Consider the following 12,808-nt stretch of genomic DNA (forward strand, 5'->3'; position numbering starts at 1 on the left):
ATACATACATTACTCATTCCTCTTGAACAAAAACATATATCTATATCTATATATCTATATATATCTATATATATGTAAAATATATCTAAGGTTAGAGGATCAGATCATGGCCATGAAACAATGCGAAATTTAACTCACTTAAATGTCCCGAATGAATTCCAGGACCTTTCGCTAGGTCCAAAATATAGAGGAAATTTATTAAAGAACAGAAACTTTGTAACTTTAAAGCTATAATGTCATATACAAAAAAGGAAAATCCCATAAAAACTATAATTTGCCAAAAACTAAATACTCCATTGAGTCAAGGATACATATGAACACCAAGTTCTCCTCCACCTTCTGCAACTGTCTCAATGATTTTTTTCATCACTTCAGCATGTCTGAAAAAGCAAAAACAAAGAGGCCAATCATGCCAAAGTGAAAAATGGCATTTTCTCAATGGCACAAGGAAGAAATCTATTAGGTTTAAAGTCATGTTATGGCTTTTTGTTTAGTATAATGATTCAGAATTACTACAAGTTATTCATTTAGTTTTTTGGGGGAGGGAAAAGTTGCCAAAAACAGCTATGGACAGATACTGATGTCATATACTTCCATTATAAAAAGGCAGAGAGCAACCAGAGAACTCCAAAAGAAAGTATATTTCAGAAGAAAAGAGCCTATTAATCAAAATCAGAACTGTTGAGTTCAAGCAAACCATTGGGGCCCTGTGGCTCTTAAAAGCAAAGATGGTCTCATATTGAAAAAAAATAAATTTTAACTAATTTCAATAAGAATTTGAGATCAAGTGGGCCAAAGGAGATGGACCAAAAACAAATGTGTTTAGGGTTTGAGTTTTTTGGTACTTTGTTCTATATAATACTGCACAATTCTTATTTAAAATTAACTTATTTTTGTGGTAAAGATTTATGCCTGCTCTACCCAAACAGTAAAATCAATGTCAATTGGTGACAGTAATCAGAGGCAAATTCTACAGGAGGTCCTTCATAAATGTTTACTGATTGATGGATTAAAAAATGTGCCCAAAAGTCTCAAATCAAGAAGAAATCTCTTAGAAAATTTACTTTTACCTGTTCAGGCCCAATGAGAGTTTTAAGCAACTAACATTAAAGAATTACTGATTTTTATCCCTCTCCTATTGTTCATAATGATCTAGCAACAGTAAGTGACTGGTTTTTTTGGGGAATACAAAAGTAATGGTAAATAAGAAGTGATGGGAAAATTTGCCATAAAAACTTTTGAAGAAATTAAAGAGCTTTATTCTATTACAACTATGCACCATTTACTTGAATAAACCTCTGAATTTGCATGTGAGTACATTTTTTTTTAAAGAGAAGACTTGTAGGAATCACTGAAAAAAGTTAATGACAAGTCTCTATTAGAAGTGATTAGATAAAAAATCAGAAACATGCTTTTCTGGTTATTTTGTTTTTTGACGAATACCTTGGCTAGAACAGTCATATGAAGACATTACACTTTTTTTTTAGGTTTTTGCAAGGCAAATGGGGTTAAGTGGCTTGCCCAAGGCCACACAGCTAGGTAATTATTAAGTGTCTGAGGCCGGATTTGAACTCAGGTACTCCTGACTCCAAGGCCGGTGCTCTATTCACTGTGCCACCTAGCTGCCCCCAGGTTACACTTTTTTAATGTTATTAAGTTACCATTAAATGAAGAGAAACTATCCTGGAGTTAAAGCTCAGAGAAACCAAGTCATTTTATACAGATTTCAAATTCCAAATTTTAAAACTAAATAAAAGATATTTAAATGCAAAAAAATTATAGATGAATAAGCAGTTAGGTACATATAGACTTAAGTAGTACTTAGGTACATAGGCATTTACCCACACATATACAAAATTCTAGTTTTTTTTTTAAGATTCAGCATTTTTCAGGTTATGTTTAGGGAAGGGCATAATTTCTTTAAAAAATAAAACAGTGAGCAAACTGAAGTTAGTAAAGAAGAAGAGATGCAAGAAGATTCTATCACATAGCTGGCAGTCAAAAGAAAGACTAGATGGCACTCAAACCTCAAGATGGTAATACCTAATTAAACTTGTGAATGCTCAGATTAAGAGTAGTTTGAGTACAGGAAGATAGTAAACACAACTGATTAACTTCACTGATAGCACAGTCTGGTACAGAGAGCTCGGAGGCCAGGACTCAGAATGTGTCCTAAGAAAGTCTGTGGGTGATGTTAAGACAAGTCATGAAAGTAAAAGTTGAGGTTTATGAAGCATACTCAATATCATGAATTTGGCAGTAATTATGCATAAGTCATACTTAATATTTGTTTGCCTAGTTCATGCCTTATTCTTACTTGTACAGCCTTCAGTTTTGAAGAAGAAATCAGTATTTGTTCATTATAGATTATTTCAATTAAAATTTTCCACTACTTAGTCATACCTGAATTAAGGTAAAATCATTAGTTCCTGATTTAGACTTCTATAACTCTAATTTATTTTGGGGGAATGAGAGAATTCAGCTATATGCACAATATATAAATGGTAAATTTTTCACTTATGTTCATGATTTAACTTTACACCTACATCAGTGTCCCCAGATCCTCAATGTTACAAATAGTGATAAAACAGCCTTAGGGGATTATTAACTAATAGACTGGCTGGGAACCTAAAGATAGAGAAAGAGGTCTGATAACAATTCTCAAACCAGTCTATTTTCTTCATGAATGGCAATTTAAAAGTAATAAAAAACATTAAAACTTTACAAATTTCCTTTTACATACCTAGACAAAAATAATCTATAAGACTATTCTAAAACAATCTGCTAAAAATAGGCATTAAAATCTAGAAGTTCTTTTGGATTCTTTAAAGTCACAACAATGGTAGTAGCTATGAGGCCCAGAAGTCAAGAGCCTAGGTACATGCTTGTGAGCTAGGATACATGCACAAACTAAATAGAAAGCTGAATATAAATGTGCAAATGATCATTCCTTTCAGTTTTGTTCAACTTCTTGTAAACACATTTGAGGGTTTCTTGGCAAATTGGAGTTATCTGCCAATTCCTTCTCTGGTTCATTTTACAGATGAGAAAACTGAGGCAGCAAACATGATTAACAAACACTAAATTTTTGCATCTATGGAACATAAAGGTTCCCAGGACACTCATCAATGCATTATAAGACCTGCAAAAGAAATCAAACATACCTGCATGGGTGAACTGAACACATGGGAGGTGGTGGAAGATGAGGATGATTTTCGATGGTCACTGTTTTCTTCACATGATCTTGACTGATGTCTTCATACATATGCTCTACTGTTAAAGGTTGCCGTTGCTGAAGGCCCAGAGTATGTTTTGAAATTGCTTAGTATCTTTTAGTTTAAGGACTGCTTTCTATGATAGGCTTAAAATTTTCTCTAATCTATAATTTTCATTTCCCCTCCTCTAATCTCCAGGTTCTACTTTTGAAAAATTTTATTCACCTATGGATGAAGAAAATGCCTTCAGAGCTAAGGGAGGTAGACACAAAGTCTATTTCTGCGGAATTTAACACCCCAAAGATACAAGAGAAACACTTTCAAAAACATAATAATTACTTACCTCTAATTTATTTTGACCCACCACTTTCTCATTATTCCTTTGAAGGTATGGTCTATTATCTTTTATTTCAATAAGACAAATATTTAAGAAGACTTGAGCAAAAAAAAACCAAAACCATATGATCTTATAGAAAGATACTATAGTACAGCAGAAAGACCCAGTTATGAGTCCTGGCTCTACTATGTACAGGGATGTGAATGTAGGCAAGATCCCTCAGATACTGAACTGCAGTATCCTCATCTGTAAATACGGGAGTAATGAGACTTGTCCTACCTTACACAGATAGGAAAGTACTTTCAAAATTATAAAGTGCTATAAAATTATATATTGGGGTTTTTTTTTGTTTTTGATTTGTTTTTTGCAAGGCATTTGGGGTTAAGTGGCTTGCCCAAGGCCACACAGCTAGGTAATTATTAAGTGTCTGAAGCTGGATTTGAACTCAGGTACTCCTGACTTCAGGGCCAGTACTCTATCTACTGTACCACGTAGTTACCCTTAAAGTTATATATTCTTAATAGATTTCTCTCTTATTTTTAACACCATATTTGGGGGGGGGAATCTAACTTTGATTCTCTCAAATTTTGGAGATAAAAGTTCAAACAGATAACTTTAGGTAAAACCAACATGCCCAACGGTAATAAAACAATGACCTACATATGTTTAAAGTATTATTAATATGGTCCTATATTATTGAAATTATTGTTCCTCCAAAATGTAAAACCAAGTTCAAAAGTATTAAGTATAAAACCAAATCAGATTCATAGTCATAAAGTCATAAAAATTAAGCAAAAAAAATCAAATCTTATCTTCAATGCAAATTATTTTCATTAAAAAATATTTCCTTATAGGTTTTACCTCATCATAACCAAATAACCAGAGTCTTGGAGTCTGATAATATTTATCATATGTGATATAAAGATCATAAGTTCTGGTTTGTAAAATAGCATCTTCACTTCCAGCATCATTTTTAACTTTGTTGGCTTCTACTATTTTCCTTGTGTCCAGAGTAGCCTGAAGTACATAAAAGAAAGAAAAAAGAAAAATGGCATTAACAAATGAGAAAGTATGCTCTGAAAACCTTAAAACAAATGTTAGCCATTATTTATGACAAATATTAGAAATTTTTTCTCCTTCCCTGTATCTTTTAGATTTACCTTGTTTTCTCAAAGGGAAATGATTGAAGTCAAAACTGAAATTTCTCATTAGAAATTTTAAAGATTATAAGAATGTGAATTTATGAAAGATTCCTTGGAAGATAAACTGGTTTACTTAAAAAATACCAAGAAGCCCATTTACAAACCTCATCTGTTTCCAAGAGTCCACTCTCTTCATATTCTGTGTTAGAAAGAGTAAAATATAATTAAAATAAGAATTAAAAATTTACCAAGTTTAAAAAAATATACATCATTTCAGTGTGTCCAAAAAAAAAGTTTTAAAAGATAGTAAGAAAAATCCTCTCCTGATGTTCCACTCTGATGGCTCACTGTAATGTGAGGTTAACCTGGACCCTTACAAGGTCATCAGTAGAGCACAAGCTGACATTCCTTCAACCAGCCTGGAAAAGCTCAAGCAGATAATATCTGAGCAGAATGTTTTGTTTTTTAAGGATGACTAACTCAGTTGGAGAGACTCATTCACCCAGAAGTACTGAAATTTTTTAGAATCCAGCAAGTTGAAAACTACTAAAACATAAGACTGCTGCAATCTGCATTGGTGGAAGAGGTACCATTCCAGTACAATAGATCTTGGAAACACTGATGTAAATAAACAGATAAAAGATGGCTTGATACCATGAACCTCTTACATAAATTTCATTCATCTGGTAAAAGACAAAACATTTGTAACCTTTTGACCTGATAGAGATCATAGCTCATTAAAAACAACTGGTATGACAAAGCTAAGAATAATTTTCCCCATTGGTCATTACACTAAGATATAATGTGTAAGTTCCAGAATAACAAAACAAGAAGACATTTTTAGTCTTCTTTGTAAACTAGGGAACACCAAGATTATGCAAGGTTTCTAACTAAAGAACACAGGTTTTAATCATGTGATTCTGCAAATAAGCAATCGCCCTCTTAAGGCAATAAAGTATAACTTATTACTACTTCTTTATTGATAGCAGCAATTAATTTATTCCCTGAGTAGCATGTGCATATGTGTGTGTATGGATATATATATATAATACATATAAATATATTATATATGTATGTATATATATATATGTACAATATGAGAGACAGACAGACAGAGAGACAGAGATAGAAAAATAGAGACAGAGAAAGACAAACAGGGAGTTTTCATTTAACATAAATTCACAGTACACAAATTCAACTTTACAAAGAATTCTGAAAGAAATACACACATTCCATAAAACCTTAGGCCACTTGATTGTACAGTACTGTGATCTCTCTCTCCACTTTTGTTTAGTGCTCTGTGATATCCCATTCCTCTCCATCAAAAAAGAACAAAAAACCTTCCAAGTGAAAGCAGAAGAACAAAAGGCATGGAGAGATGCAAAGGGCTAGATAAGGAGGAAATCAGAGTCAAGAGAGGAAACCTTTGCCTGCTCTCCATCCAATTGCCTAAATGTCTCCTCCTCCACATGTCTTCCTTTAGTTCACACTGGTATACATCTGCCCCAGTCCTCAGTGTTCCTCTCCTCTCTTTCTTCTGTCCTTGGCCCCTACTTGTCCTTGAATTGTCTAACAGCTACCTCCCACCACAGATGCAGAGAGTCTTTCCTGCCTCCTTCTTTTCCTTCCCCAGTCTGCAGGCAAATTCACATTACATAGCCTTCTATATTATATTTTAAGAATATTATTTTGTTGTCTAGGTTTCATCTATCATATTTATCATTCTAAAATTAACACCATAAAATGATTCAATCAAATCTAAAGGAAAAATACCTTCCATATCTGCTGCTTCTCCCTCATCTTCCTCTTCTTCCTCATCACATAAAGCTGAGCAGTCTTGTTTTATACTATCCTTTGAAAATCACATTTAAAGCCAATTATAGTACAAATGTAAAAAAAAAATCTAAAAACAAGAAGATAGTCAATAAAATAGAAACTATTTTCAGTTAATCTTGCCCCTAGTGAGAAAAAAGTTAAGTTAAATTAAATCATTGACATGCCTATCACAGGGTGAAATAAATGTCTTGCTTTAAGTACAGCAAAATGTACTTACCTGCTAAATCCCAACAATATCATATTTCTAACTAAAGCAAAAATTATGCTTAATTGCAACACATTAGGGACTTAAAGCTATTGGCTTAATTAATTCTAAGATACAGCAATACTGTTTACCATGTATGGTTGAAATGCTGTATGTTCCACAAAGAACAATCATTTTTACAAGACTGATATTCCACAAATCTTGAGTATAATAAATGTGATAAATTCTAAATCCAAATTCATCTACTTTATCATTTTACCTATTCTCCTTGCCACTAAAGAAGTGCCATTAAGCCATCTTTTAATGCCTATGTATCTCAAACAAAATATATCAACTGCAAATTAGGAAACTTCTGGCAAATTGTTACTACAGGGCAGACTTCATCCCATGTTCTAGGAACAATGTATAAATCTGGATGAAAGAGAAACAGCAATAGCAAGTGACAATATTCATAGCAGTGGTCTAGTCATGCCTAGAAAATTGTATTTGCTTGTTAATGACCAGATGATGAATGACAAGAGTCGTTTGCCAAATGCAAAATAAGAGATAAAAGGAAAGATTATCAGAGTGAACAGAAATTGCTTCTAAAGATGAAAAATTAACTAATTTCATCACCTCTTTAAAAAGAGATTTATCAATGGTAACCACCAAGAGTTACTTATCAGGCAAGATAAAAATTAAATTTCTATCATGTGGAAATTAAAAAAAAATTAACAAATTTTCTATTAAACCCAGATTCAGATGTTCTTTTTGTCAAGTATCTCTACTCATTCAGAATAAATGCACAATTATGTGTGTGTGTGTGTATATATACACACACACATACATACATGTACAGTAGGGGCTGTATTTTTTAAGTATGGTTTTTACATGGATTAAAAAAAGGAATAACCACATCTAATTTAGAGTTGGCTAGTTGGTACAGCATGTCCATTTATTAAGCAAAGTCCTCAGCATAGGGCAATTATCTTCATAATCTGAATATACTTTCCACCTAAAAATTTAATAGAAGTAAATATTATTTACTATAAAGTAAAACTTCACTAATTTGAAGTTAACTTCATAATTTGTGATAATTCTAAACAATTACTCTAGGCTCTAGGAAGAAAATACTTGCTAAAATTAATAGTGCATAAAAGATTGCCAGGAAAATGTTTAAACTATCTTGAAAAATATCGATAGGTACAATTTTCAAAAGTCACAAGCATCTATTTACATCAGCTGATCACTTGCTTAAAACATGCAATCTTATCTATTATTATTTTTTAGAATTTCAAGGCAATGGGGTTAAGTGGCTTGTCCAAGGCCACACAACTACCTAATTATTAAGTGTCTGAGGCCGGATTTGAACTTAGGTACTCCTGACTCTAAGGCCAGTGCTCTATCCACTGCACCATCTAGCCACCCCTAATCTTATTTTTAAAGAAGGAAAATCCATCAAGAACTTCTATTGGTGGCCACATTAGCTGCTGTATAAACTTTAATGTGAAACTACATTTATCTTAAAATAGTCTGCAATTCAGATAAAACTTGCCAATTTATACAAACTATTGAGGTATCCCCGCATCTAAAATATCAAAAACCTTCTAAGCAAGATAGATTTAGGAAAACAAGGGGAAGAGCTTAGAAGGGAAAAATAAAAGTTTTATATATGAAGAAAAAAATTATTTAAAAAGTTGAATATTCATGGTAGATTAATCTAACATTTGAATTAGATAAATTATTGTGAGAATTTTTCTTAAAATTAACATTATCTTTAGAATAAATAAGAAATGAAACCAGTACCTTGCTTTCCAGGGTAATCTCCTTAACTACTTCTGTAACTCCTGTGATACCTATAAAATTCAAAAGATCAGATTTACTAAATTTAGATTAAAAATTCTCCATTACCTGCCATGACTATAAATGCTTTTGTCTTAGAGGGTCAAATTACTTTAAAAGTGCAGAAGAAATCCTCACAACTTTCTTAAAATTTAAGGAGATAACCTGATTGAACAAATAGAGACATTGGAAATCCAATGAAATTTCATCTTACAATAAATAAAATTATGTCCATTCACTCATAATCCTTTATTTTATGCTATATAATCTCTCAATCAGGTTTATGTGCTAAAATAACTTAATTCTATCATGGATATTGTTAACAGATTAAAAGTCTAAAAAAATATTCTTTTCTGCCTTAAATTCATTTCCAAAAGATTTTCCCCCGCAAAAATTGAGATATTGCTTCAGAAGAATATAAGCAATCCTTGGTATGTGTAAATAAATACTCTACAATCTTCAGAAACTAGATAGCTTAAGAAGAATATTCTAAAAATATACTTATTTTTGAGCCAAATAGCTTGCAGCAAGAAGCTAATTGGTATTGCTTTCAAGTTAGAAACATCTGCCAACATTTTTTACTAGATTCTTTGACAGGAACGGAAAGAAAATACATATTAGGGAATCAGAATTCCTAAAGCAATTCAAAGTAAACTTCAATAATACTTAGATATAGCAATTCCCCAAATCCTGCACCAGTGTATGGGCACAACCATACTACTGTATAAATAAAGATTTTATTGGTTGTACAGTTTGTTAGCAGTGGAGAAATAATGGTCACTTAAATTCATTATAAAATACACATGACAACATTATCATGTTTCTCTGAAATTATGTAACAGCTAAATATACTTTTATTCTCTTAAAAAAAGTGGTTCAATCTAAACAATAATCCCAATTCAGTAAAAATTCTTAAAAACGGAGCTACCACCAACAACGGCAGGAAAGAATGGACTGAAATTACTCTCACATATATAAGGTCATATTCTCAAGGGCTGTTGGAAAAACCACATAGCATTAAAAATCAATTTTAAAACTTAAGGTCATAGATATTTTCTATAAGAATTAGCGTTACCCATACACACAAAATACATTATCAAATAAAAAACTGTATAGACTTTCACATATAAAAGTGATACTTTTGGGTTATATCCACAGAATCTCAGAACTGAAAAAACGTAGATAATCATCTATCCCAATTCCTACCCAAAGACATTATAGAATGGGGGAAATAATACTTCCTAAATAGTTAGGTCATGTACTGAGCTGTCTTTCAGTGGTGATGATGAGTGTGTTGATTTCACTCCTTTTTTGCAACCAATGAAATGCATTTGCAAGATAGCTGGACTGGAATTTGGATTCTACCTCGGGGTAATAGAATAAACTAAAACTAAAGTGACTTACATAGTGAATGAACTGAAATCTCAGCAAAAGAAACAGTCAGAAACCAGACACCTTATAATACCTTCTCCCTGCTATTTCCTCTAAGCACAGTAAAATTTTAATAATACAAAACACAGTAGCTCAAAACTTCTGGGAAAGGTTAGGGGAAAAAAGCTCCAAATATCTAATACTATTCAGTGTGAGAAAGCATTAAGATATTTTAAACTTTACTAAGAGCTGTGAGCTTTGGGATGAGAGGTGCAATCCAACTAAGAAAGCTCACAGCTCTTAGTAAAGTTTAAAAAAATATATATACATATATATATATATATATATATATATGTATGTATGTATGTATGTATGTATGTATATGGAGAGAGAGAGAGAGAGAGAGAGAGAGAACGAACCTAGAGAGGTACTTTCTCTTATGCAGATGTAGAATCGAAGAAAGATCCTTTTTCTCTTATGTCGACTTGGTGATGTAAAGTGCTGCTTTATGCAGAGGTGTAGAAAGCTAACAAGTTACTGAGTAGGAAGATATATCACAAGCTGGGACGCAAAATATATTTTCCCACAGAAACAATGTATTATTTTAATGATACTGTGACATAATTAAAATAATACTATTAGCACCATATATTTGTAATATTATGGATAAAACAAGCATACCCATTTTTTCTATGGGAAATGGTTTTAGAGTTCCAAATAAACAACTTACAGATTGGGAAAAGAGCACTGGATTTGTAGTCAGAAGACCTGGGTCTAAGTCCTAGCTCTACCACTTACTGGTTGTGTGACCAAATGAGACAATATATGTAACAAGGTTTGTAACAAAAAAGTGCTTAGTAAATGTAAGATATTATTATTTTAAATTGTTTGAAAACGAACTGCTTATAAAGTATAGAGATATAGGTCAAAGTAGGACAATCAGGTGGGAATCCTTTTAAGATCATTCAAACACCCATCAAATGCCTACTATTTGCAAGACACTAGGGATGACATTTAAGATAAATAAGACATGATCCCTGACCTCAAGTAGCTTACATTCTAAGAAGGCAGTTGAGGGAGAGGTAAAAAAAAAAGGACACAAATAATATTAATAAATTGCAGAACAGTTGTCCCTGAATAGGTAACTTGGCTATTTTTTTTTTTTTTTTTTTTTTACAAAATAAGAAAAGAAAAAATAAGAACAAATGCTAAAGAACAGCTGGAACTCTTTTGAGTACTTTAGGAATCTAACATTTTCTGTTTTGTTTGCTTTTTTGTGTTTTTTCCCCAAGGTAATGGGATTAAATAACTTGACCAAGGTCACACAGCTAAGTATCAAGTGCCTAAAGTTGGATATGAACTCAGGTCCCCCAGACTCCAGGGTCAGTGCTCTATCCACCACATGACCTATCTGCCCTGGTATCTAAAATTCTTTAGAGTAAAATGTTCAAAACTTTTATTCCTATTTGATTAAACATAAAAAATTTTTTGCAGGTAAAACTAATTCTCTTGAAAATTTTCTTGCTTAAAGAATGTTATAAAAGATTATGAAGCCTGTTCAAATTATATATATATATATATAAAATCACTGTTCTCATTTACTAAATACTAATTTTTTTACTTACCTGAGTTGTGATACGTATCTACCCATCCACCATCACCATCATCTTCTTCAATTATGGCTTCCAATTCATCTGAATATTCCATTTGTTTGCACCTCTTGTAGCAAGGCACTAAAGAAAATTCACAAATGCAGGTATTAGCCAAAAAGGAGTGTTTCTTCCTGGTAAATCTTTAGTCCACAAAAGAAGAACACAAAAACTTTCAATAGGCAACATACTGGGGACAGCTAGGTGGCACAGTGGATAGAGCACTGACCCTGGAGTCAGGAGGACCCGAGTTCAAATGTGACCTTGGACACTTAATAATTACCTAGCTGTGTGACCCTGGGCAAGTCACTCAACCCCATTGCCTTGCAAAAATTCAAAAAATTTTTTTTAAAATTTTTAGGAACAGAATGTTGGTTACTGATGACACCACTATCCTCCTTGCCCATGGAAGGCAGTGGGCTGAAAAAAGAGGTGACATTGAGGCACTTGGCTGACATTGTACAGTGATCGCTCTTGTTGCAGAGAAAAGAGAAGGTAGACATGAAAAAAGAGAAAGATACCATCTGCCAGTCAACAGGGTGGTAGAGGTGACTTTCAACTTGCAAAGTAGCTTTACAGAATCTCAAACCAATTTTTTTTATCTTTTTACGTTCATTTGCTTAACGGCTAATAAACCAAAGATAAAAGCACACTTAAAACTTCCAACGTGTACTATCTCATGAATTCAGGTGTTCTGCCATCTGACTCTTTTTAAATGACAGTTAACAACTCTTAATCTTCCCTTCCCTACAGGATCTAAATTCTGAGTAAAGAGCAATTTATTTTGAATACATGAGCATTAAATTATCTTTTCAGTGTTATGCCAAAATCAAACTGGCTATAGGTAAGATGCGACACGTATTCTGATTTTTCATGGAATAAATTAAATGAAAACTTGGGTATTTAAAAAAAAAAGAAGGAATTCAGAAGACTCTCTAAGTCTTCCAGTAATCCAAAATTATTTTTAGAGCTTATCATTTCATTAGCTTTCATAACTTTTCTCAGAGTTAAGAAAAGTGTGACTGTATTCACCGAAGTATGTAGAATTTGCCTGAGTAATGAGCACAAACTTTTTATAATTTCTATGTTTTCGTGCAATTATATTTATCTGCTAATTCCAGAAGATTTATATTTCATTAATATAAAAAATAGCTCACCATTTTTAGTTACCAAAAACTGTTTGCCAGTTGGTAGATATGCCTTGACTTTCAATTCTTCCCCTGAAGCCCTTA

The 12,808-nt window shown here is 32.6% G+C and overlaps 2 protein-coding genes across 2 annotated transcripts in view; one reads left to right on the forward strand and one right to left on the reverse strand.

Moving 5' to 3' along the window:
- ATG3 (autophagy related 3) overlaps window positions 1–12,808 on the reverse strand; it is a 37,443-nt gene that overhangs the window by 15,057 nt on the left and 9,578 nt on the right. Inside the window, exons 4-11 of the mRNA XM_074214501.1 lie at window positions 12,734–12,804; window positions 11,553–11,660; window positions 8,521–8,570; window positions 6,468–6,546; window positions 4,859–4,893; window positions 4,414–4,569; window positions 3,165–3,292; window positions 312–380 (exon numbers count right to left, since the gene is read on the reverse strand). Of these exons, the coding sequence (XP_074070602.1) occupies window positions 312–380; window positions 3,165–3,292; window positions 4,414–4,569; window positions 4,859–4,893; window positions 6,468–6,546; window positions 8,521–8,570; window positions 11,553–11,660; window positions 12,734–12,804 (696 nt within the window). The remainder of the gene's footprint in view (window positions 1–311; window positions 381–3,164; window positions 3,293–4,413; window positions 4,570–4,858; window positions 4,894–6,467; window positions 6,547–8,520; window positions 8,571–11,552; window positions 11,661–12,733; window positions 12,805–12,808) is intronic.
- The window catches only part of SLC35A5 (solute carrier family 35 member A5), a 55,206-nt gene continuing 45,918 nt past the window's right edge, over window positions 3,521–12,808 (forward strand). Inside the window, exon 1 of the mRNA XM_074214490.1 lies at window positions 3,521–3,603. The gene's annotated coding sequence lies outside the window, so the exon portion shown is untranslated. The remainder of the gene's footprint in view (window positions 3,604–12,808) is intronic.

Source organism: Macrotis lagotis, chromosome 1 (assembly GCF_037893015.1).
Source record: "Macrotis lagotis isolate mMagLag1 chromosome 1, bilby.v1.9.chrom.fasta, whole genome shotgun sequence".
NCBI classification, from domain to species: Eukaryota; Metazoa; Chordata; class Mammalia; order Peramelemorphia; family Peramelidae; genus Macrotis; species Macrotis lagotis.